The 23814-nt window shown below is 47.5% G+C and overlaps 1 protein-coding gene across 4 annotated transcripts in view; it reads right to left on the bottom strand.

Annotated features, from left to right (window-relative positions):
* BDH2 (3-hydroxybutyrate dehydrogenase 2) overlaps positions 1 to 23814 on the bottom strand; it is a 444818-nt gene that overhangs the window by 53052 nt on the left and 367952 nt on the right. For all 4 annotated transcript variants that reach the window (XM_069630973.1, XM_069630976.1, XM_069630975.1 and 1 more), the window contains one exon: positions 4684 to 4742. In XM_069630973.1, coding sequence (XP_069487074.1) covers positions 4684 to 4742 — 59 coding nt within the window. The remainder of the gene's footprint in view (positions 1 to 4683; positions 4743 to 23814) is intronic.

The raw sequence follows: 23814 nt of genomic DNA, 5'->3' as shown, positions 1-23814 counted from the left end.
CGCGTCCACTGGCAGCTTGATTGACGGGGACGCTGACAAGTCCAGAAGGTCCGGGAACCATATCTGCCTCGGCCACGCAGGTGCGACGAGGATCATCCTGCACCGTGACCTCTTGAGCTGGTTGATGAGCCGGATCAGCAGCGGCAATGGAGGGAACGCATATAGGAACAGGCCCTCCCAGGGGAGCGAGAAAGCATCGCCCATGCTCCTCGGCTGGGGAAACCTGCTGGCGAACCTCCGGCACTTGGAGTTTGTCGCCGTCGCGAACAGATCGATCTGGGGTGTGCCCCACCGTCGGAAGAGGCGGTCCACTAGATCCTGTCGTACTTCCCACTCGTGGCACGAGCGCAGCTCTCTGCTGAACGAGTCGGCGATGGTGTTTTTTATTCCTGCCAGATGAAACGGCACCAGAAACATTCCTTGGGCGACGGCCCAATGCCACAGATCCTGCGCCTCCTTGGACAGGGCTGGGCATCTGGTACCGCCCTGCTTCCTGATGTAGAACATGGCGGTGGTGTTGTCGGTGAAGATCCTCACCACCTTGCCCTTGAGGGACGGAAGAAAGGACCTATGAAAAAGCGCGAAAACGCACTACAGCTCAAGAGCAATAGCACGAGGATCCCAACACATGAACGTGCAGTAAAAATCTGAAGATGGCTGCCAGAGGCGGGGCTTAGGGAGATGGCAGTCATTGGCTGTGGTCAGTATGACGCAGAGATCAGTGATTGGTTACTACTACGAAAGACAGATCAGAACAGAAACTGATATTGATTTTTCTTTACCAAGGATTCCCAGCCTGACGACAGGGAATATTCATGAGCATGTGAATCCATGCCAGACCCCATGCTGGAGAAGCATGCAGTACCCTCTGGAACCACTACAACAACTATGACTACAGGTGTAAGCAAAACCAAACTTTGGTATAAGTCTGTACCACACAGTTTTTGTTAGCGAGCTGAGCAGCCAGGCTTATCTCAAGAGGGAATGTGAGCTTGTAAGGGTGTTACACAAAGGTCTACAATGACAAGTATTCAGATAGACACTTATACTCAAGGTTTCGTGGTAAAAACTCTTCTTAATTTATTACACAATCATTTATAAAGCATTCACTAAATGAGGCAACCAAAATCACACAAAAATTATACTACAATACTGATTACTAAGCAGTTGAGCTCACTTGAAATAGGAGCCAAATAGCATTGAAGTAGGAGCAAAAAGGCATAAGTTAATAAAATGAATATTACAGTTACTCTAAAACAGTGCAAATAGTTTGAGTTCACCAAAGGAGTTGATTCAATGCAATAGGTAGGCCAAAGTCAATGGGCTAGTGTCTTGTATAAGTAGAAACGGTTCTGGTATTTAAAATGGAAAAGTCTTTGCCACGGTTCTTAGAAGTAGTTTACGGAAGAAAGGTTCATATGTCGGGTCACAAGCTGAATAGGCCTGCAAGTTGCCAAAGGTCCACGAACTTTCGCACTCAGAGGCAAGTTCTCTTGGTCGGGTTTTCACAGTACCTTATATTGAAGAAAAAGATGCAGATGAAGACTTCTGTTCCTGTAGATCTCGCTGTTCCTGAACCTCAGTCGTAGGGACAAGAGGGAGGACATCGCAGTACTCCTGCAATGCATGGGGACTGGTCGCAAGCTGGCAAATTGGCAAATCTTTGATTCCGGTTGCTTTTGTTCAAGCACACAAGCTGGTGTCCTTCCCCCTGGTTAATCCTAACCAGTTCCGAGAATGGTATCCAGGTGGCTTATGAGTTGATTGGTCCCACCAACTCAAAGGAAGAAGTCGTCCTTGAAGGGGCTTCTCTGTCAAGGTGTACTTGGCGATTCAGACCTGCAGCAGGGCTCCACTGGAAAAACCAACGGTATAGTAGTTGCAGCAGCCGTCCTCTTCCAGCTCGTCTTTGGTTTTTTTGTTCCAGTGGTCGACTCTGCCTTTCAGTCCAAGAGACTTGGCTTTTAAAGAGTTTTCTCCCATTCATTCCAGCCCAGCTGCCACTCACCCAGGAGGGTGGCTGTCCTTGCCGGACAGTCAGGCAGCCATTCACGCCAGAGTGCATTTGGGTCTCCTCCAAAGTCACCTTCCTCACCTCCTGCCCACCCCAGACACTCGGGCCCCAGAGGCGATCTTCAGTACTGAAGCCCGCCAAAGGCGTAGAAACAAAGGGACCAAACCTGGTTTGGTGCACAGAGACACACTCTAGAAGGACCTTTCCAAAAAGAAATGGTGAAAAAAGAAGAAGATCAACACCTGTTTAAACAAAGGGGGCTTAGGCGCCATCTTGAAAAACATGGCTCCCGTGATTTTTAGCTACCCGTGTTCGCAGTCGGGAAAAATCATGGTAGTTCGTTGTAAAACCACTGCTACCAGCCATTTCGATAGGATAGGGTAGCATTTGACTGCTACATTAGTTTCTAGACATAGGGGATACTAGGTAACCCCTCCAGCACTCTATTGTAAGCTAGTGTGTGCTGGGTCTAGGAATTTAAAAAGACTAGTAAAGTCAATTTAACCTTACATTCTCTGGGAAACAGTAGTTTATCCCAGAGAAGGTATTTAAACTTTGGGACAGCCTAAAAGGCTTCCCTGTGTCACTGCACCTAGGGCGCTGTGTAACACACATGAAAAGAAAAACCCCATAATCAAAGAACACAAGAGTAAAACACACATCAAAATACATAAGAGAGTAGGAAAAAAGGCTCACACTCTCTCAGGTGAAAAAATCAAGTCCTCAAAATCCAGCAAAGTTGATGGGGGTCTCTAAGGTGATGGGAATTGGCACATTTATGAGAATTCTCCCTAACAATGACCAGAGCTTGCATGCTTGCATGCTTACTAATATATAAGCAATCTCTTCCATTCTCAGTGAACATGACCCCAAGATATGCACACTGTTCGACTCTTGATTTCACCAATCACCATAAATTACCTAGGAAAGCTATTTCCCCATCCCAAAAGGAACACTTCAGCATCTCCAGCCTAAAATGACAGATCCCTTTTCACATATATACCTGCATAAAAGTTTATCAATTACAGTAAACCGTAAGGAGTTCTAGCTAATAACACGGTCATCCATGTAACTAAGTGCAGGTAGTAGGCACCCTTCCCTGTTGATCAGGGCCTCATTGAGAACATTTGTATACAAATTGAACAGTATGGGCACCAGCAGGTAACCTTGCCTAACACCCCTTGATACTGAAAAAGTATTAGTCCATTCACATCGCAGACTGTACCTACCACAAGTGATTGTGCCTGTTGCAGCAACTGTAGTACTTTCATCAAAAGCGTAGTAATTTGCATGATGGAGCACACCTCCCAAAGTTTTCCAAGTGACACCATGTTAAACGCGGATGAAGGATCCATGAATACCTTTGTACGCAGGCCTCTGATTAAGATCATATTTTGCAAGCAGAAGATATAAATTGAGGATCTGCCAGCTCAAAATGCGACATGGGAATTTAGCCAGAATATTCTGGGTCATAGCCTAATCAATTAATCTGGCATAAACCAATTTGCCAAATTGTTAACACATTAACCAGAGAAATAGGATGATTTCAAAATAGGCAAAATGACTGGCATACGTCAACTCTCAGGGATCCTTCCAAGGGATCAAATTACATGAAAATATCTTGTCAGTATTGATGTTCTTATCCACACATTGGCGATTCATAGTTGTGCATCTAAACAGGCTGCAAGCAGCATTTGCACTCTTCACATCTAAATGTGTATTACTTGACACAGTCTAATATAATCTAAAATTAATGAACACTCACAACATTGCAGCCTCACCTGTCCTGGTAGATACACAAACTAGACAAGTTATGCCATTTACTTTCAATATTGGATGGAATCCTCCAAGTCCAGTTGCTTAAAGAGGGGCTACATGTTTCCTGACAGTTTAGCTCCTTTGCAGCAATGAAGCTCGAATAATCGATTCAACTCAAGTAACACCAAATATCTAAACAAAAAAAAACCTGCGACTGAGTAAAAAGCACGATCCACCATTCACAAGAAATTGATACATTACCAGCTACAAGTGCTTATTTTGAATTGTTCATCAAACAAATTCTGGTCACTGCATCCTAAACAGGGCACCAGAGTACACAATTAGCAACCTATTATGGCAATAAGACAATGGGCATCATTACGACTATGGCTGTCTGGTAACAACGGCGCCGGTAAGCCTACCGGCGCCGTTGTTACTGGACTGGTATAGTACGACTCTGCAGGCAAGTGCCGTCCCGCCCGCCAGGGTCATACCTGGCGGGCTGGAGGGCAACCGCCAGCAGAGTTTCATAGAAGCACTGGCACCGTTGGTGCTGGTGCTTCCATGGTCCCCATTCCCAAATGGGAATGTGGATTTACAATTACTGGCGCCTGTCTTCCCGGACCGCTGGGGCTGTAATGCCCCAGTGTTTCCGGCAAGCCAGGCGCCGGTAAAATTTGCAAGTCCGGTGGCAACCTGCCAGTTTTACTGGCACGGTTACTGCTGGACTTGTGATAAGGCCCAATGTGTTTGAATGGACATAAGCTCCTATGGTTAGCTGTCATTGAAAATGGCAAAGCTAGAGGACAGAAATGGTAGCATGCATGCAGCAAAAAGCATACATTGGTAATATAGTCTTGTTTTGAGACTACAATTATTCCCTATAAAAGGCAGTTCTAGATCTTGCTTGCCTGTTCTGGATTGGGCCTGGCTTGAATTCTTTCCCGGAGAGATGGAGTATCAACAGTTCCTAAGAAAAAATCAAAAAAAGAGAATTAATTCAAAATAATATACATATGAACACATTCAATGGTTATCTGGAAATTATATTTCTTCAGTACATTCAGGGCATCATAATTGCTCCAGTTCTGTTGTCATTTTGAAGCAAAAGCTGCTATTGGCCACTACATAGAGTAATTAAAAAATGTTTGTCATAGCCCAAGACTTTTCAAAGTGATTACACTTTAACCAGTTGAGGGGGGTTGAACCCTTAAAGTGACATGGGCACGTATCACAAAAAAACACGCAAGATCAGACAGAGAAAAAGCTACAAAGACGAAAACAAAAACTCATATGAAATGCATCAAAAGTTCTAAAAGTTCTAGATGTTACAAGTATTTTATGGACCAGTTCTCTTTACCCCAAGTGACCAGAAAGAGAAATACGATTCAAACAGTTAAGGAAGAAAGGCGTAATTATGGCTACAATGTGATACAATCTTGCACCAATACATTAGTTATCCTGCTTCTTTGAGGTTAGTGTGACGAAAGGACTACTGCTATGCAGGAGTACAGGGATGAGTAGTGGGTATAACTCCAACTGAGACCCACACTACTACCAAACCAGCATTAATCCCAACCATAAAGGTGAAACGGGCCAATCTGGTGACATCTGACAATAGTACTGTGGTACCAAAATAAAAGAATGTTCAACCAAGGTTCTATAAAAGAAATCAGAACCTCCATTAGATTAAAACTAAAAATACAACACTCTATTAATACACTAAAACACTAATAACCTACCCTTGTAAAGGAAGACAGAAGATATGCAAACTTTTGAATGAAAGGAGGAACTCTGCATCTGAAGCCAGGGGTGGACAAGAAATAGTCTCTGCAGAACTGTTATAGTTCAATGAATATGCTTTAAAAAGGGAAGACTGGGGTCCTACATTGTCACTGGGGCCCTTCCAGCCAGGCCACGGGGACAGAACTGTTTAGAAGGTCTTTGCATTCTTCGTCGGAGGCTGAAGGGCATAGAGTCAGGCTTCCAATGGTGATTTCCAATGGGCAGAGCCAGTGTTGAGACTAGAGTTTGCATCAAGATCGTAGTGTCGGTTTGAGGCGGTCCAGTGATATGATGTCATCCTGCAGCAGTGAGCGGATTAAATCGGCTGCAGAACAGGAAGGCAATGGTTAAATTGGTGTCTTTAATTGGTTGGGTCAGTTTTACGGGGTCCAGAGATGCGATGCGGTTCTGCAGTTGGCTTGAAGACAGCTAGAGCAAAGCAGCATAAAGTGTCAAAGGCAGCTCCAAGGGGCCTACAGTGGCTTACATAAGACTCAAAAGTGGTTGAAGCAGTTTGAAAGTGATTTGAGGTGGGAAACAGAGCCCAGAGCTCTGTTGTGGCTTCTTAGTTGCTGGAGGACCCCGTGTAGGGTCTTCAGGAATAAGGCGGGCCCTTTTCTTGTCCCTTTCTACCAGGAAGGTTGCCTGTGAGCACTTATGTGGGCTACCACCTCCACTGAGCAGAAAACAAGCTACCAGTGTTCAGGCAGCAGGTAGGCCTTGTCCAATCAGCAGATCACCCAAATGATCCTCTGGATGGGTGAGGAGTGGGGGGGGGGGTCTTGTTTTCACCTTGAAGTCTTTATCTTCACCTCTATGGTTCCTGATGAAAAATTCTGATCTGCAAAGACGATTCAACTATGGCAGGAGGGGGCACCGACCCCCTTACATAGTCAATCGACCATAGTAGATTCGTCCATTTGAAGCCTTGTGTTAAGGACCAATCCTTTTCCTGCGGGAAGTGGGGAGGGTGGTACAGGAAATGGGAGTGGCCTATGAAATATCAATATGGTTGAGCCCCTTTCTTGGCTGCAACTATACTCCTGGGATGGGGGGGCATGGCCTAACAGCCATGGAGTAGGTAGCCTTTCCCGTGAGCTCCTACACATCCGACACTGATCCTGATGCGCAAGACGAAAAAGACGGCTCGAATGCAGGGAAAAGACACATGCAGCTGTTGGAATGCAATGGGCGCAGAATGAGCATCCAACGAAATGAAATGGACAAGCAAGTCGTCAGAAAGGGCCCTGTAAGTGCAGAGCCGCGACTTGACGAAGATGGCATCAAGATGGCGGATGCCAGGGAACAAAGGAACCCGCCGATGCACCCGACGGAGCGCAGATAGAGAGCAACGCACAGCGCGAGGTGCCGGAGGACGCGAACACATCACGGGTGTGGGATCAGTCTGCTACAAGCTAACACTGAGAGGATACATGTTGCAAGCCTCCATGTAAATTCCGGCATTGTGGACCGCCAGGAAATAAGGGGCAGGCGACAGTGGCAAGGAGAAGCCCTGTGTGCGCACAAGTCAGCAGTAGAAAAGGAACCCATACCGCATGGGTGGGGGTCTGAGCGGGCGGGCGTTTACAGAGAAAGCGGACCCCTGACACTGAGGAACGCCGCCGCAGTGCGTGTAACGTTGGGGACCCAACGAACGTATGGACGGCCAATGTGCGGCTGAGTGGGGCTGACGGAGCACATCAGATCGATGCGAAAAGCAGAGGGCTGCGCTGAGTGAGCGCCTCTGCCACCGGGAGCGGCAATGGCAGAGTGCGCACACGGCTGGGCCCGTAAGAGCCGCACGCATTGAAGTGAAATAAACTAATCAAAGGCAAGAGAAGCGCTGCAAACAAAGGCGAACTGTGCCCAGGGAGGGGAGAGCCCAAATGCGAGTCGGCACGTAAGGGCTTGAGGGCTGTTGGAGTAAACGGAGTAAACGAAATGGCTGTGATAACAGTGCGTTAAGGGAAGGCACTGCATAACATCAAGAGAAACGTAGATTTCACTGAAAATAAGGTATGGAGCAGTTGAGCACCCGAGGGAGTGGAACTGACAGACAATTCTAGCGCCGTGGAGGGAATACTCGGTGCCCGAGTAAATAAATAAACGAATAACAAAATGGCGGAGGCATTCAGTCATGGATTCTATGTGTGACTGAGACAAGGGCGGTGGCCGTGAGACAGCGCGGAAGGCGCAGGCCGGAGCTGCACAGGTGGTGGAGGAGAAGGAGAGCCTAATTAGGTAGACTAAGGGCAGGGAAGCTCCTGTCACTGAACCCCAATGAGGCCTGAGACACAGCAGTAGTGGCCAACGAGGTGCACTTATAGACCCCTAGAAACACGCCAAGGAGACACCGACTACAGAGGCTAAGGGAGAGACGTGGGAGGGCACAGCCCACTCAGTAGGCAAGCCAAACGCAGATGCCCATGAAAGGCTTCCCGTACAGCGGACACAAGCACTGAACTCCACAAAGACCTGAATCGTGGTGATAGTGATGGACAAGGCAAGTTTGCTGGCCCCCAGGACCACATTGAGGGCATATTATAAGTATTAGGTGGAGGGAGACGTGGGAGGAAACAGCCCACTTCAAACAAGGCTTCACGTGCCACAGCGACACGCAGCCCACTGGAAAGGGCGCACCAGTGCCTGACTGACTGGGGGAAGCCGCGGCGACACTGAATAGTTGGAACCATACACATAGGAAGGATTGCACGATGTCAGTGAAAGGATTGAGAGCCAAGAGTAAACAACCCACAATGGAGACCTTTGCAAAGGCACAACGGACTCCCTCAACTCTGATGCAAAGCGCGGTGGCGGCCTCCACGGATGGCGCCACAGACGGAGATAACCACCAGGTCCTGGCAGCCATTACAGAACTAAGTGCAAAATGGGGTACAGCTATGGTGGATCTACGGACGGCACTAGAAAACAAAATAGATGCCGTAGGAATAGAAGTCACCCTGCTGAGACAAGATGTCAGGGCGCTGGCAGAAAGGACAAGTGGCCTGGAAAGCACGGTGAAGACCAACACGGATGTCAACGCAAACAATGCAAAGGAGGTCCATGTGCTAAAACAGCAGGTTGCCAACCTCGAAAATCGAATGGAGGAAGCGGAAGGAAGGGCGAGGAGGAATAACATACAGGTGGTCGGCCTGCCGGAGGGAGAGGAGGGCCAAGACACCACGAACTATGTGGAGAACATGATCCTGCAGGAGATAGGGGCAGACAAGCTTTCGCAGGGGTTCACAGTTGAACGAGCACATCGGGCCCTGATGAGAAAACCATGGCCTGGGGCCCCGCCGCGCCCGATAATTGCAAAGATCCTGAATTATAAAGACAGGGAGAAGATCTTGGAGTATTTTTCGTAAGGGCGGAACGATAGAGAGAGCATCCACTAACATCATGGCACACCCTGACTACACGATGCTGGTGCAGAGGTACAGTTACGTGGCGGTCAAGAGGAGGCTATGTGCAGGTGGAATCAAGTATATGCTTCTGTACCCTACAAAGCTAAAGGTCTTGCACAAAGGGAGAGCGTTTTTCTTCGACACCCCAGAGGATGCGGCGTCATGGTTGGACTTGCAGGGCTGTCCAGAGCAGGAGGTGGAGAAAGACCGCCAGGACCATGACAAGTGAGGAGTCTGTATCACGAAAGCAGAGGGATAAAGGGGGGGAAGGGTCCTGGTAGGGGGGGAAAAAAGGATATTTGATTGATTTTTGATGACCTTGGGACTTTAAGACTTTGATGGACTGGAATATAGTGAATGCAATGCATAAGTGAGCTGGATGATAATATTAGTATGGTGTATAATAGCGCGCATGAAACTAAGAGCATTAAGAGTAACAACTTTAAAAGAATGGGAGCAGAAGGAGCGCGGTTACCTACCCCCGAGAATTTGTAGGAAGGCAGCCAATAGGGCGGCCACACCCTGCTGAGTCGCGAGTACGAGTTTCACCAGAAAGGGCTAGATGCGGGGGTGCCTGAGATCCAGGGATGGAGCTGGGCAACAGTTGGGGAGGGTGCTGTTGGGGATGGGAAGGGAGGCGGGAGGGACCGGGGAAAGGGTGTTTGGAGTGTTTGTAGTTGTAGGAAGTTTGAATTGGGAATGAGCTTAGATAGATTTAAGTGGAAGTGGGATCTGGACTGCACCGGTGGGAGTGGAGAGGGGACTCTAAGATGCCATGGGGGAACTTAAGATAATCACGTGGAATGTCAGGGGACTCAACAGTTATCTAAAAAGGAATAAGGTCATGTTGTACCTGCGCAGGCAAAAGATAGACATTGCACTGTTGCAAGAGACACATTTTACACGGGAAAAGATGGAGATGGTTGCGAAGAAATGGAAAGGGGTTGTGGTGGGCTCGACATACTCTGCTTATGCTAGGGGAGTGCTCATCTGGGTTGCTCCGCATGTCCCTTTCCAACTATTACAAGAAATGGCGGAAAAGGACGGGAGGATGGTCTTGCTGAGGGGATTAGTGGAGAATAAAGAGATAAGCATAGTAAATACATATGCCCCCAATCAGAGCGCGGCAGTGTATTTCAGAACTTTGTGTGCCAACCTTAGTATGTGTATGGGTAGTGCGGTGATCTGGGGTGGGGATTTTAACTGTGTGTTGAACCCCAAGGTAGACAGATCAGATGGCAAAATGGGTAGACCCGCCCCAGCGGCTAAAGTACTGCAGACACTGCTAGACGACTTTGGTCTGGCAGATGTGTGGAGAACGAAATGCCCCCGAGAAAGACAGTACTCTCACTATTCTGCCCCTCAGAAGCTGCATACAAGGCTGGACTATATCTTCGCTACGCCAGAGGTAATAACAGATGTTACTCAGATAGAATATAAAGCGAGGGTCCTTTCAGACCACTCGCCCCTGGTCCTCGGGTGGCAATATCGCCCCTGGAGAGCATGGATCCCGACATGGCGCCTCCGAGCAGAGGCGCTCAAGGACCCTGTGTTTAGGGAGGACATAAGGGAGGAAATCACAAACTACTTTGAGATGAATACGGGTAGCGTTGATTCTGCCAGTACATTATGGGAAGCCTTCAAGGTGGTGATGCGAGGGGTGGCCATAGCAAAATCAAAAGGCCTGCAGGGTGGAGTTTTGGCTGACCTGCAAAGAACGGAAAAGGAACTGGAAAAGGCTTTACACAGAGGAAGTGTAGACATGGAGCTGGTACTTCAGCTACAGCAGACATGTGCGGAACGATGGGAAAGACTATGCAACCTCAATTACAAAAAGTATATAGAGAGACAGCATGCGGGAGGGGATAAAACAGGACGGCTTTTGGCATGGTTATACAAGAGCGAAACTCCCAGACCCACGATTAGAACGATAATGAGAGAAGATGGTAATGTAGTGGATACCTAAGAGGGAGTTAACCAGGAGTTTGCGGATTATTACAAGTTACTATATGGGGATGAAGAGAGGAGTAGCCATGAGGAGATAACGGAAACACTGGAAGACATAGGACTGCCTATGTTAAGTGATGAGGAAAGAGAGGAGTTTGATGCACCAATTACTTTGGAGGAGTTAGAAGAAGTGGTGAGACAGCTGCCTACTAGTAAGACTCCGTGGGCGGACGGGTTCCCAAGTGAATTTTATAAAGTGCATGCGAAGGAAGTGCTCCCCCCAATGTTAGAAATGCTAAATGAAGCGTTTGAGGTGGGACGGTTACCGAAGTCACTTAGAGAGGCAATTATAATACCGCTTCCCAAACCCAACAAGCCTGGGCATAGCTGTGGCTCATACAGACCTTTGTCAATGTTGAACCAGGACAGCAAGATACTGACGGCTGTCTTGGCAAACAGATTACGAAGAGTTATCAGCAAATTTATACACCCAGATCAGACGGGCTATGTCCCGAATAGAAATATAACTCATAAGGCGACTCCACCGGGTTGTTGTATGGGGAAGTAACAATGAGGGAGAGATGGCGATTGTGTCCTTGGACGCGGTAAAGGCGTTTGATTCGGTCAAGTGGCCGTGGCTGCTGGCGGCCCTAGCGGTATGCGGGATGGGACCTGGATATATAAGATGGGCGAAGGTGCTGTACAGTGAACCACTGGCTAGAGTTAGAACGGGATCAGTGATATCCGAGAGATGGCAACTCAGTAGAGGCACCAGACAGGGGTGCCCATGGTCCCCTATGCTTTGTATACTAGCCCTGGAGCCTCTAGCAATATACCTTAGACAACAATACGACACTATAGGTATCAAGGTGGGGGGGGGAACGACACTTGATCTCCTTATATGCGGATGATCTGTTGCTGTACCTGAGGCACCCGGAAGAGAATCTCCAGTACATCCTTGAGGTGATGGAGAGGTATGCTGGGTTATCTGGGATAGCGGCGAATCCTCAAAAGTCTAGTATTTTTCGGTTAGGCAGCTACAAGGGAACCCCTGTGAGACGGTTACCGGTGTTACAAATACCATGGGCGATTAATACGTTCCGGTACCTGGGGATAGACGTGTACCATACGGTTGAAGAAGAACATAGGCACAATGCTGAGGTGGCCATTGAGAAAATTGAGAGGTGCATGAAATTTTGGGTGAAGTTGCCCTTGGCAATGATGGGACGCAGTGCAATGCTGAAGATGGTGGTCTTACCTAGGCTCCTGCATTATTTTGGGAACATCCCATACATGATACGCAAGAAGTTTTTTGCTAAACTGAACAGCATGTATAGGGATTTTCTGTGGCATGGTACCCGGAATAGAGTAGCACTATGGAAGCTGCAGAACTTCTATGAAAAAGGGGGAATAAAACTGCCTAATTATGAAGTTTATTATGTAGCTAGTCAGCTGCAATATGTTGCTAAATGGCTCTCAGATGAAGCGACCCCCGAATCCAGGTTGTTCGGACATGATTGCGCCCCATTTTATTTGAAAGAGATGATCTGGCTGCCCAAGACCGAAATGGAGCGTCCCAGGATGATGGTGCTTGGGTGGAATATGTGGCGCCGGGCATGCCGGATGATGGGAGACCCATTCCCTTGTTCCCCGCAGATACCATTAGTTGCACTGGTAGGAGAAGATAAGCAGCTGAGGATGACAATCAGGAACCACTGGGAATTGGTGGGGCTGGCAACGTTAGGAGATATTTGGCGAGAGGGGACTATTATAGATTTTGAAGCGCTGGGAGAGAAAGCGGGGTTACACACGGGCCAGTATATCACACATCACAGAATGGTGCAGAGAATCAGGAAAGCATGGCCCGAAAGAGTACTGGAAGAAGAACCAGATGCTATCATAGATGCAATATATGATATATCGGAGGGGGGGCATGAGATCTCCAGACTGTACGAGATGGTGATGTCTAAGGTTGGGAAGGATCTAACACAATTGAGACTGGATTGGGAAGCGGAAGCAGGAGCCCCGATTGAGGATGGGATCTGGGAACGTGCCCTGGGGTATCATAAAAAGGTGTCACGAAATGTAAGGTTGAAACAGATACAACTGTATATTACGCACAGGACAATAATTACACCTCATAGGATATCTAGATTTGAAAATGCAGGACGAAGCATGTCCCAAATGTGACGAAGAAAAGGCTGACATGGTACACATGTTCTGGTCATGCCCAGTAATTGAGCGTTTCTGGGGGGAAGTAGCGCAGAAATTAGCGGAAAAGGGGGTTAAGATTGTTATAGACAAAGCCTGGGCCCGCTTGTTGGGGGGGTTCCCCAGATCGTAGAAACTTAAGCACATTAGCAAATTAAAAGATCTAGCATATGTGCTTGCAAAGAGAAGGATTGCCATGGGATGGAAGACATGTCATAGACCACGGGTGGAGGTGTGGTGGAAAGAGTTGCAGAAATAAGCGCAGGCAGAAACAATGGTATGGCAAGAGGCAAGCAATGTAGGGGAAGAGGAGGAGGCGGGAACCCTGATGGCGTGGAAATCATTAATAGCAGAATTGTTTGGAACAATACGAGACCTGACAGAATCCACAGAAAGTGAGACCCCACCGCACGCAGCAGATACAGAGGGCATGGAATAAAAAGGCTCAAAGGAGGGTGGGAGGGGGCGAGCAGTGACTGGAATTGAGCAATGGACAATTGAACTGTTGATATATGCACTGCTTGTTTGGTTTGTATTTTTGTTTGGTTGAATAAAATCAATAAAATCGTTAAAAAAAAAAAACTATACTCCTGGGATAATCAAACTTCTACCTCTCCTATGTCTGCCATGCTCGTCATTGTCCAGGAACTGCTCACCTTTGAAGTACTACTTCCTATAGGCCCCTCCCGCCAGCTATATCCTGTGCGCCTGTGAAAGTGACAAGCATTCAGAGAGAGAGAACAAATGGGAGTTTCTAGAGCTGGGCTCAAATGGTTCGTTTTGGGTGAAACCCAACCCCTGACAGATAGAACTCAGCCTAAGACAGCAGATACACAAAAGGCCCTGCCAGATGTAGGGGATCACTGGAAAACAGTCCGTCAGTAAAATGATTCCAAAAGGTTTTGCCCAGTATAATTGCATATTCCCATAGACCACTATAATAAAACGGATATGGTTCTTACCATGGAGGTACATAATCTATATATATATATTTCTGAAAGTGTGTTTGTATGTTCCGGGTTGGCTCCAGCCCCATAACAGTTGGTGGGCTGATATTATGGCCCACGTTTGGCATAACAGTCTGGGGTGTACTGGCAATAGTAAAATTTCCCCATCACCACCCATTCGCCCTTCACAGGGCGGGGTCAGGCCCTGTGCTATTAGTATGGGTGATTTGGGGAGATTGATGATTTTGTGATTGTTGGCTCCAGCCCCACAACAGTTGGTGGGCCGAAATTTTGGCTGAGGTCAGCATACCAGTCTGGGGTGTGCTGGCGATAGTGAAATCTGACCAACTCCACCCATTCGCCCTGCAGAGGGTGGGGTCTGGTCCTGTGCTATCAGTATAGGCGATTTCGGGAGATTGCCGATTTTGCGACTTTACCAAACATATGAGGTTAGGATACAAGGTCGGCATACCAGTCTGGGGTGTACTGGTGATAGTGAAATTTGACCAACCCCACCCATTCGCCCTGCACTGGGGTCGAGTGGGGTCTGGCCCTTTGCTAGCAGTATTGGCGATTTCGGGAGATTGCCAATTTTTTTATTTTTCAAAAATAGGAAGTTATAATACAATACCTGTACACAGAAAGGTTTGGCCCTAAACTGAAACTATCCTTGTGCTTCGTTCTATAATTCACTGAGTTTGTTTTGTAGCAGCATGGTCACGGGTGGGTGGAGGTGCTGCCCACACCTCCTCTTTGGGCAGAGTGAAAGTAGTACAGTCACAGATACCTTGAGCTATTTGATTAAAAAGATTGATATCCTCTACAGTTTGATTTTGAACCCAATGTGATTTTATTATTGCAGTGAAGAAATGTAGTCTTAATGGGTCAGCCGACACGTGTTTCTACCTCTAGGGTCTTTTTCAAGGCTAAAGCAATTATTGTATCATGCCCTCTATGATTCCTGGGCTGGTTGTGCTGTCCTGGTTAAGCTAGAGCAATGGTTATATGAAAGCCCACTGTGATTCTGGGCTGGTGGCCCTCCTGGTTAGGCTCCCGATTTCCTGCTGTGTCGCGATGTGCTTGACACTAGTGTCAAGCACATTGCTCTAGCCTAACCAGGACAGCCTAGTGAAGCCATGTCAGTATTGACCTCATTCTCGGTGCCACTGCCCCTCAAGCTTACTTCAGTTTATATCCTCCCCACCTGAGACTCCAAATAACTCGGTAACATCTGGTGTTCACACTGTGTAACCTCATGCACATTGTTCCCCATGTTTACCGGATGATTCAATACATTGGAAATCAGTTTTGTGCCTCTAAATGGCAGGGCAACTCTTATATCCTCAACAATAGCAGTTAGCGCTTGCTCTTCATCTGCCCATCATTACCCCCTTTCTTGGAGAAAAACCTAGTCATTTTGGACAGGTTGTTTTCACTTAATAGCCCAGGTGTGCTAATTGTCTTCCATGCTGTTACGCTCACCTGGCTCCCACAGAGGCGTCGATCTCAACTGGACAGCTGCGGTCTCCACCAATGTGACGCATAGGGCCGAGATGACGGACTGGACTGGCCCACCTAACTTCGTTTGCTTGGCCCGTAGGAATATTCTTCTGCAAATGGAGAAAGGGAATTAACCACCCGTGGAGTTGAGTGTAAATCCCCCCACCCCCGGATGTCCCCTCTTATAGTCTCACCTGATGGTTTGAAAAGATGAGCTCTCCATCCTGCATTGAGCGCAGGGGCGCGTTGATAACCAGTTGCTTCACTGGCTCGAAGGAATTGGTGAGTTCCAGAACAATATTGACTCCGAAAAGTATGTAGTTTCGTAAGTGTTCAAATGCCTGACTTTCCCTCTTGTCCGATTCCTTGCAGATTGCAGCTTGACCCTAGTGAAGAGTTCCTCGTGGCGACCGGTAATATTCTGGTAAGGATTTGTATTTCCAACTCAGTTTGATAAATAATGTCAATATGTAACCTGTTGCTTTCTCCCTTATTCAGGCGCTGAGAGAAAGTATGAAGTCTCGGGGAATAATACCTCTGGCGGTAAAATCAGGTAAGTCTATTGTGGTGAGGAGGGTTCCCCTTGATAGTCCCTTTGTTTCACCTTGCTGTCCTTTTGTTTCCCCTTAGGGGCCGGGGTTCGGCGAAGATGCAGTGGAAGCTGCGCCGACCCGTGAAGAGGAATAGTACCCCCAGTGGTAAAATCAGGTAAGTCTATGGGGGGTAACTAATATTCCTCTGTGTATTCGCTTGGCTCACCTTGCTGTTGTTGTCTACTCCTTAGGTGCCGGAATGTGGAGGGAACATGCAGGAGGATGCGGTGGAATGTGAAGATGCTGCGAAGACCGGTGAGTGCAGCGCGGCGCTGCAGCAGGCGAGGCGACGCACATAAAATAACTTCTTTCTTCCAGCTTGAAGGCACTATGCATCGGGAATTCAGGTAAGGATCAAAGGTATTGCTCTTGTTCTAACCTTTTCTCCTTCTTTCTCCCTTTTTCTAGGAGCTCCAAACTCGAGGCAGGTGTGGCAGAAGACTGGATGCAGACTTGCAGGCACGGTGAGCGTTACGCTGCTGGATGCAGAATAACGCGAAGCGTGTGCTGCTCTTCGGGCGTGGTTTAAATAGCCTCCAAAGTAGTCCCAGGTAAGTATTCCTCCCCAGCCCCGCCCAAGTAAAAAAATAGTCCCTAGGTAAAATAGTCCCTTCCAAGCCTCATTTGGCTTGGAGCTCTTGCAGCATGGTCTGCGTCAGGTAAGCTTGCAGCATGGTCTGCATCAGGTAAGTTCTACTCTATGAGCCTGGTGCCTATGGCGCCAGGACTGACTCGCCATAGGCGCCAGGACCGCACCCAAACAACCCCTAGCAGGGGTTTTTGGGCTTGCTCAAAATAACTTGATGCCTGCTTCCGGGGTTGCTGGACCTGGTCTGGGTCCCCGGGGGTAGGCATCATGATAGCACTCCCCCCCAAGGCCCCTCCTAAAGTCGTTCTTCCCCGTGGTTTTGGTTTGTCTGGGAAATTTCGGTGGAATCTTTTCACCAATCGAGGTGCATGCACGTGGTCACTAGGTTCCCAAGACCTTTCCTGTGGTCCGTAACCTTTCCAGTCGATGAAATAAAACAGTTTTGACTTCACCATCTTGGAGTCCAGGATATTTTTAACCTCAAATTCGGGTTCCCCGTCTATAAGGATGGGGTCTGGTGGCTTGGTTAGTCTTGTCCCTGGTTGCACTGGCTTCAAAAGTGACACATGAAAGACGGGGTGCATTCGCATATTAGCAGGTAAGTCCAACTTGACGGCCACCGGGTTGATAATGGCCTTAATAGAGTTAGGTCCCAAATATCTAGGGTTAAAGGTCTGCGTTCCCTTGAGAGGTATGTGTTTTGTGGCCAACCGTACTTGATCCCCTATCTGGTACTGTGGAGTATCACTTCTATGCCGATCAGCATCTTTCTTATATTTCTCCTTCGCTTGTTTTAAATGTGTAGTTGCCTTCTTAAAGGCTTGTGTAATCGTAGCGTGTAGATGGTCCACTGCGGGCATTTCTAAGTGTTGGGGTGAGTCAAGGTCTGAGGTTCGAGGATGGTGCCCATATAGGGTATAAACGGGGCTTTGTCCAGTTCCAGAATGTACTGAATTATTGTATGCATATTCGGCGATCCAAAGAATATCCTTCCAATTACTTTCAGTCTGATGTAACATACAACGCAGGTATTGTTCAAGAGTCTGGTTGGTCCTCTCCGTTTGACCATCGGTCTGGGGGTGGTGACTGGTCAATTATCTCACGTCGATTTGCGCCAATTGACAACATTTCTTCCAAAAATGTGAAATGAATTGACTGCCCCGGTCAGAGACCAACACGGACGGAAATCCATGTATGTGAACAATGTTTTCGAGGAATTCTTTGGCCAGGATTGAGGCTAAAGGTAATCCTTTTAAAGGAATAAAGTGGGCCATCTTGGAAAAAAGAAAACACAATAACTAGAATGGTGTTAAATCCATTACAAGGAGGTAGATCAGTAATAAAGTCTAACGATAAGGTGTGCCATGGTGTAGGCGGAATGTCTAAAGGTTGTAAGAGTCCAGCTGGTTTTTTCTTTTGACTTTTGTTTTGGGCGCAAATGCCACAAGACATCACAAATGATTTAATATCCTTTCGCCAGGTGGGCCAGCAGAATTGTCTTTTAATTTTAGCTTCAGTTTTTGCAATACCTGGGTGCCCCTCCAATAGGGTATCATGATAACAGGAAATGACTAGCTCTTGTAGTTCCTTGTTTGGCAGAAATAGCCGCCCTTGGTAATAAGGCAGATCATGGGTGACAGAGTAGTCCGGGCCTTTCTTTACCCAGTCCTGCAGGGCTGTAGGATCAAAGAGTTGCTGGATCTTTACCTGAATGTCCTCTAGTGTCTGTAGAGTAGTCATGCCAAGAATCCTTTGTTCGGAAATTATAGGTACTGGTTCTGGGTTTGTTACGCTCACCTGGCTCCCAGAGAGGCGTCGATCTGAACTGGACAGCTGCGGTCTCCACCAATGTGACGCGTAGGGCCGAGATGACGGACTGGACTGGCCCACCTAGCTTTGTTTGCTTGGCCCGTAGGAATATTCTTCTGCAAATGGAGAAAGGGAATTAACCACCCGTGGAGTTGAGTGTAAATCCCCCCACCCCCGCTGTTCTCCCTACGGATCACCTTTGATGTCCCCTCTTATAGTCTCACCTGATGGTTTGAAAAGATGAGCTCTCCATCCTGCATTGAGCGCAGGGGCGCGTTGATAACCAGTTGCTTCACTGGCTCGAAGGAATTGGTGAGTTCCAGAACAATATTGACTCCGAAAAGTATGTAGTTGGTAAGAGTTCAAATGCCTGACTTTCACTCTTGTCCGATTCGTTGCAGATTGCAGCTTGACCCTAGTGAAGAGTTCCTCGTGGCGACCGGTAATATTCTGGTAAGGATTTGTATTTCCAACACAGTTCGATAAATAATGTCAATATGTAACCTGTTGCTTTCTCCCTTATTCAGGCACTGAGAGAAAGTATGAAGTCTCGGGGAATAATACCTCTGGCGGTAAAATCAGGTAAGTCTAATGTGGTGAGGAGGGTTCCCCTTGATAGTCCCTTTGTTTCACCTTGCTGTCCTTTTGTTTCCCCTTAGGGGCCAGCCCTGAAGAGGAATAGTACCCCCGGTGGTAAAATCAGGTAAGTCTATGGGGGGTTACTAATATTCCTCTGTGTATTCCCTTGGCTCACCTTGCTGTTCTTGTCTACTCCTTAGGTGCCGGAATGCGGCGGGAACATGCAGGAGGATGCAGTGGAATGTGAAGATGCTGCGAAGGCCGGTGAGTTGAGCAAGGCGCTGCAGCAGGCGAGGCGACGCGCATAAAATAACTTCTTTCTTCCAGCTCGAAGGCGCGATGGATCGGGAATTCAGGTAAGGATCAAAGGTATTGCTCTTGTTCTAACCTTTTCTCCTTCTTTCTCCCTTTTTCTAGGAGCTCCAAACTCGTGGCGGGCGTGGCAGAAGATGGATGCAGACTTGCAGGCACGGTGAGCATTACGCTGCTGGATGCAGAATAACACGAAGCGTGTGCTGCTCTTCGGACGTGGTTTAAATAGCCCCCAAAGTAGTCCCAGGTATGTATTCCTCCCCAGCCCCGCCCGAGTAAAAAAATAGTCCCTAGGTAAAATTGTCCCTTCCAAGCCTCATTTGGCTTGGAGCTCTTGCAGCATGGTCTGCATCAGGTAAGCTTGCAGCATGGTATGCATCAGGTAAGTTCTACTCTATGAGCCTGGCGCCATAGGCGCCAGGACTGACTCTCCATATGAGCCTGGCGCCATAGGCGCCAGGATTGCACCCAAACAGCCCCTAGCAGGGGTTTTTGGGCTTGCCCAAAATAACTTGATGCCTGCTTCCGGGGTTGCTGGACCTGGTCTGGGTCCCCGGGGGTAGGCATCATGACACATGCACAGGCTCGACTGGAACACTTGGGCCGCTCTCCAGCAGCATTACTCATAGTTTTTTTGTTCTTGCCAGTGCCACTGGTTTCCTTCGTTGGAAAGGGACTGGCCGGGGCTCATGTTGTTCAAATTCCATCGGGGGAGAGACAGACGGACAGAGATGTCGAGGACTTACAATTCTGTAGTGATCTAATTTCTGCTCGCCGATGCTATACTTAGCGTTCTTGAAAAACAGCTAATCTACCGCTCTTTCCTGCTTGGTTAAAGAAACTGGTGCAGAGGCACTGGCCACCACACCACCCGCCAGCCAGCCAGCAAGACAGCACTTCCCGTGCACTTCTTGGTGCGTGCGCGTGGCTGTGCTTTATGTAGGTGGGCGGGGGCTAAGTCCATCTTAGTGCGAGCCTTGCCAGATGTTTCCAGCCATAAGGAGATGGTAGGGCTGATTTGTGCAGCCGGACGGTTACCCAAGCTTTTTAATCAAATAGTGCAACGTAGCCGGGACTGTACAAGTTTCACATTATGACCCAATAAACGAGACACTAGGCTATAGCAGACCCCACGTGCATGTCAGCTACAGACTCGGGCAACGCCGGGTGATACCGCTAGTTATATACAATTTGGATCATGGTTGGCCAGGTTTAAGGGAAGTCCCTTTACTGTTGGAACTTTGGGTTCCAGCAGGTTGTTTGCAGAAATGCAACTACAGCTCCAACTGCCTTGTTCCCAACCTACAAGGCAGTTGCTGGGGGTGGCAATAGACAATCTTGGCCAGATACAGGTTTGCACCATACTTTTTGGCACAGAGCATTATGAAGGTGTGGTCTGATTAGCAGATTTCACTTTCTGAGATAAAGTCACCAGTGTCATTTTTTGCTAAAGCTAGTAAACCCTCACAGGTGGCATTCTGTCACAGATAGACAGTACCAACACCCATACCGGGACCTTCTTCAATCGTCCCGCATGACTTTCAGGTCAGGTGCATGACATGGCTTCCGAATAAAGGTTTTTTGGTCTGCTTGAGCAAGTACGAGTTCTCCCAGCCTAAGTGAGCCTCTGCTTTCTTTCTCTCAATACTGATAAGACTGAAGTCTTATTCTTTCCCTCCAATACTCTTCCCTCTCCCTCTCCTCCACCTTTCATTCACTTTCCCCCCTCTAATCTTCCTTTCTCTACCCACGCTCGCAATCCAGGCATTCACTTTGAGTCTTCCCTCTCCTTTTTCCACCATATTTCTCTTACCTCTTGTGCCTGTCGCTACCGCCTCTTCAATATTCGCAATGTCCGCTCCTCTCTCACCTTACATGCTACAAAACATTTAATCTCCTCCCCTATCTTCTCTTGCTCCTCCCTACTCTTTGGACTACCTGCTTCTCATCTTGCTCCCCTCAAATCTATCTACCACTCAGCCGTCCGTACCCTCTGTCTCCTTGCCACGCATGACTCCATTTCTTCTTCGCTCTCCTCCCTTGGCTGGCTTCCTTTTCACTCCCAATTTAAATTTCATTTCCTCTGTCTAGTCTTTAAATCTCTCCATGATCTGGCTCCCCCTTATCTCTCCTCTATCCTCTCTTTCTACACTCCCTCCAGCTCCCTTCGTTCAGCCGACCACTTCCTTCTCACCGTCCCTTCTTCCCCATGTGCCTCCTCCCGTTTCCGCTCCTTTCAGCTCCTAGCCCCCCTGTACTGGAACTCCTTAACTCTCTCTATCCGCTCTATACCTACCTTTTCCTCCTTCCGCCCTTCCCTGAAATCTCTCCTTCTCCATTCCCCGCCATGAAACCTTCCCCACCTCTCATTCTCTCCCCTTCCCTCGAATCTTCCCTATGACCCTCTCTTCCCTCCCTCTTCCCCTTATCCTCCCTCACTTTCACCCTTATACCCCTTCTGTTTTTCCATCCTCCTTCCCTTCGTCACCCCTTCCCTCTTCCCTCACAGATTAATTGCTCTACTTGCTGTTTTTATTGGTTCGATTCATGATTTTAAATTGCTTCTACTGTTATAATGTTCTATGTATTCTGTTGTTATAATGTAAAGCGCTATGGATGAAAGCGCTATATAAACACAATAAATACAAATAAAATACAAGAGGGAGGGGAGATGCGTTCTCTGCTCTTTAAAGAGAAATAACCTCAGATTGCTATTTGATCTCTTCCAGCACAGCGGATCACGCATTCAAAGGCCGCTGACATGTCCTTTGTTTGAGTGCATGTCACATTCACCATCCACTCCTCCCCTACAATAGCATCCCTGTCTGTACACACCACCACAATTTAGACAAGACCTTTCATGGGACTCTCCTATAAGACTTTAAACAAAGAAATCCTTCAGTTAGTGTGTTCCACTGACTCCTATTTGGTGCCATTTGGAAAATGTTCTATCCCAGTGCTGCTATTCTCACTCAGACGTCCCTACCGGTATTATATTCAAACTTAATAAATGAACCTATAAGCTGTCGTCTACTTCAACTGTTGGGTGGTGGGGCTTGCTGTTTATTTCTAAGGCAGAACAAAACATGTTGGCAATGACGTGTGGTGATAAATGCAGTGAACGGTTTAGGGTGAAAGGATCGAACACAAAGTTTCGAAATGCAATTGTTTCGACTCAAAAGGGCTGGAATGGAAAAAAAATCGAATGCACTTTTTTTGTGGGGTGGGGGGTCACCCATACCCCCGTTTTTTGGGCAAAACCACAAATGTAACCTATACCAAGGCCAAAAAAAAATACATTTAAAAAAACTCATTCGATAATTTTTTTTTCAGCCCTTTTGAGTCGAATGTATTGTATTCGACCCTTTTGAATTCGACCCTTTGACTGGACACCGCAGTGAACAGGTGGCCCCTAGGTGTCTGCATGTTGTGGGAAGGATGTCAAGAGGAGCATGCATATTGAAAACGTGTACAGTTTGGGTGGTAAGGAGATCTGGGTCCAGCTTTTAAAGAGTAAAAGAGGCTACGTGCTGAACTCGAGTATGAGGACTGTGCAGTAGAGGCGGGTGATAGAAAATCTCGGAGATTAACTGATGAAGATCGCTTATAATGGTCATTTGGGCTGCTCAAAAACAAAACGCTTACTCTGCATGGGCGGACCAGAAAATAGAATATTTTGTTAATTTTCTCTGGAATTTGCAGAAAGGGTGCTTAATGTTAGGAAATAGGCTTAAGGCACTAATGTTGGCCCACCAAGTGACAATCAGAGGGCAGGGTGTGAGGTAGATAATTGCCTAGATTGACCTTTTCTCTAAAAGGCTCCACATAAGGGTGGTCTGGGAAACGAGCACAAATTCCGTCATAGAAATTAGAGGATCCTTTCGCAGTCAGACAATGAAGTCCATCTGGATTTCAAGGCAATGGGATGCCTTTTGTTGTCAAATGGCATAAAAAATAAGAGGTGCATTTCATACCATCCAGAGGCCAACAGTGGGATCGAAAGATTCTATCACACCCAGATGAATGGGGTGAAAATGACCATTATGCAAGATGAAAACTGGGAATTTGAATTTAATACAAGGGTGGCGGCTTAAAGACTGGCGGCGCATTACCTGACTCAGTTGGTTCCATTCAAACGTCTCTGCAGGAGGCAACCGAACATCAGGTTATATCCAGGCTGGATGGTAAGATCATATTGAGCTACTTGAAATGAGGGAGAGCTGAGATCCAGAGTAGGGAAGTCAAAGGGAAGAATAAAAGGAAATATGGGACCAAGTTCAGCTGGCAAGCCAAGCAAATCAAAGGTGGGAGACTCTATTATGTTAAAATGTTCTATAGATGTGCAAGAGCATGTCAACATTCT

This window comes from Ambystoma mexicanum, chromosome 6q, assembly GCF_040938575.1.
Source record: "Ambystoma mexicanum isolate Mex_15411 chromosome 6q, UKY_AmexF1_1, whole genome shotgun sequence".
NCBI lineage: Eukaryota > Metazoa > Chordata > Amphibia > Caudata > Ambystomatidae > Ambystoma > Ambystoma mexicanum.
This window is presented reverse-complemented; position numbering and strand designations above follow the sequence as displayed.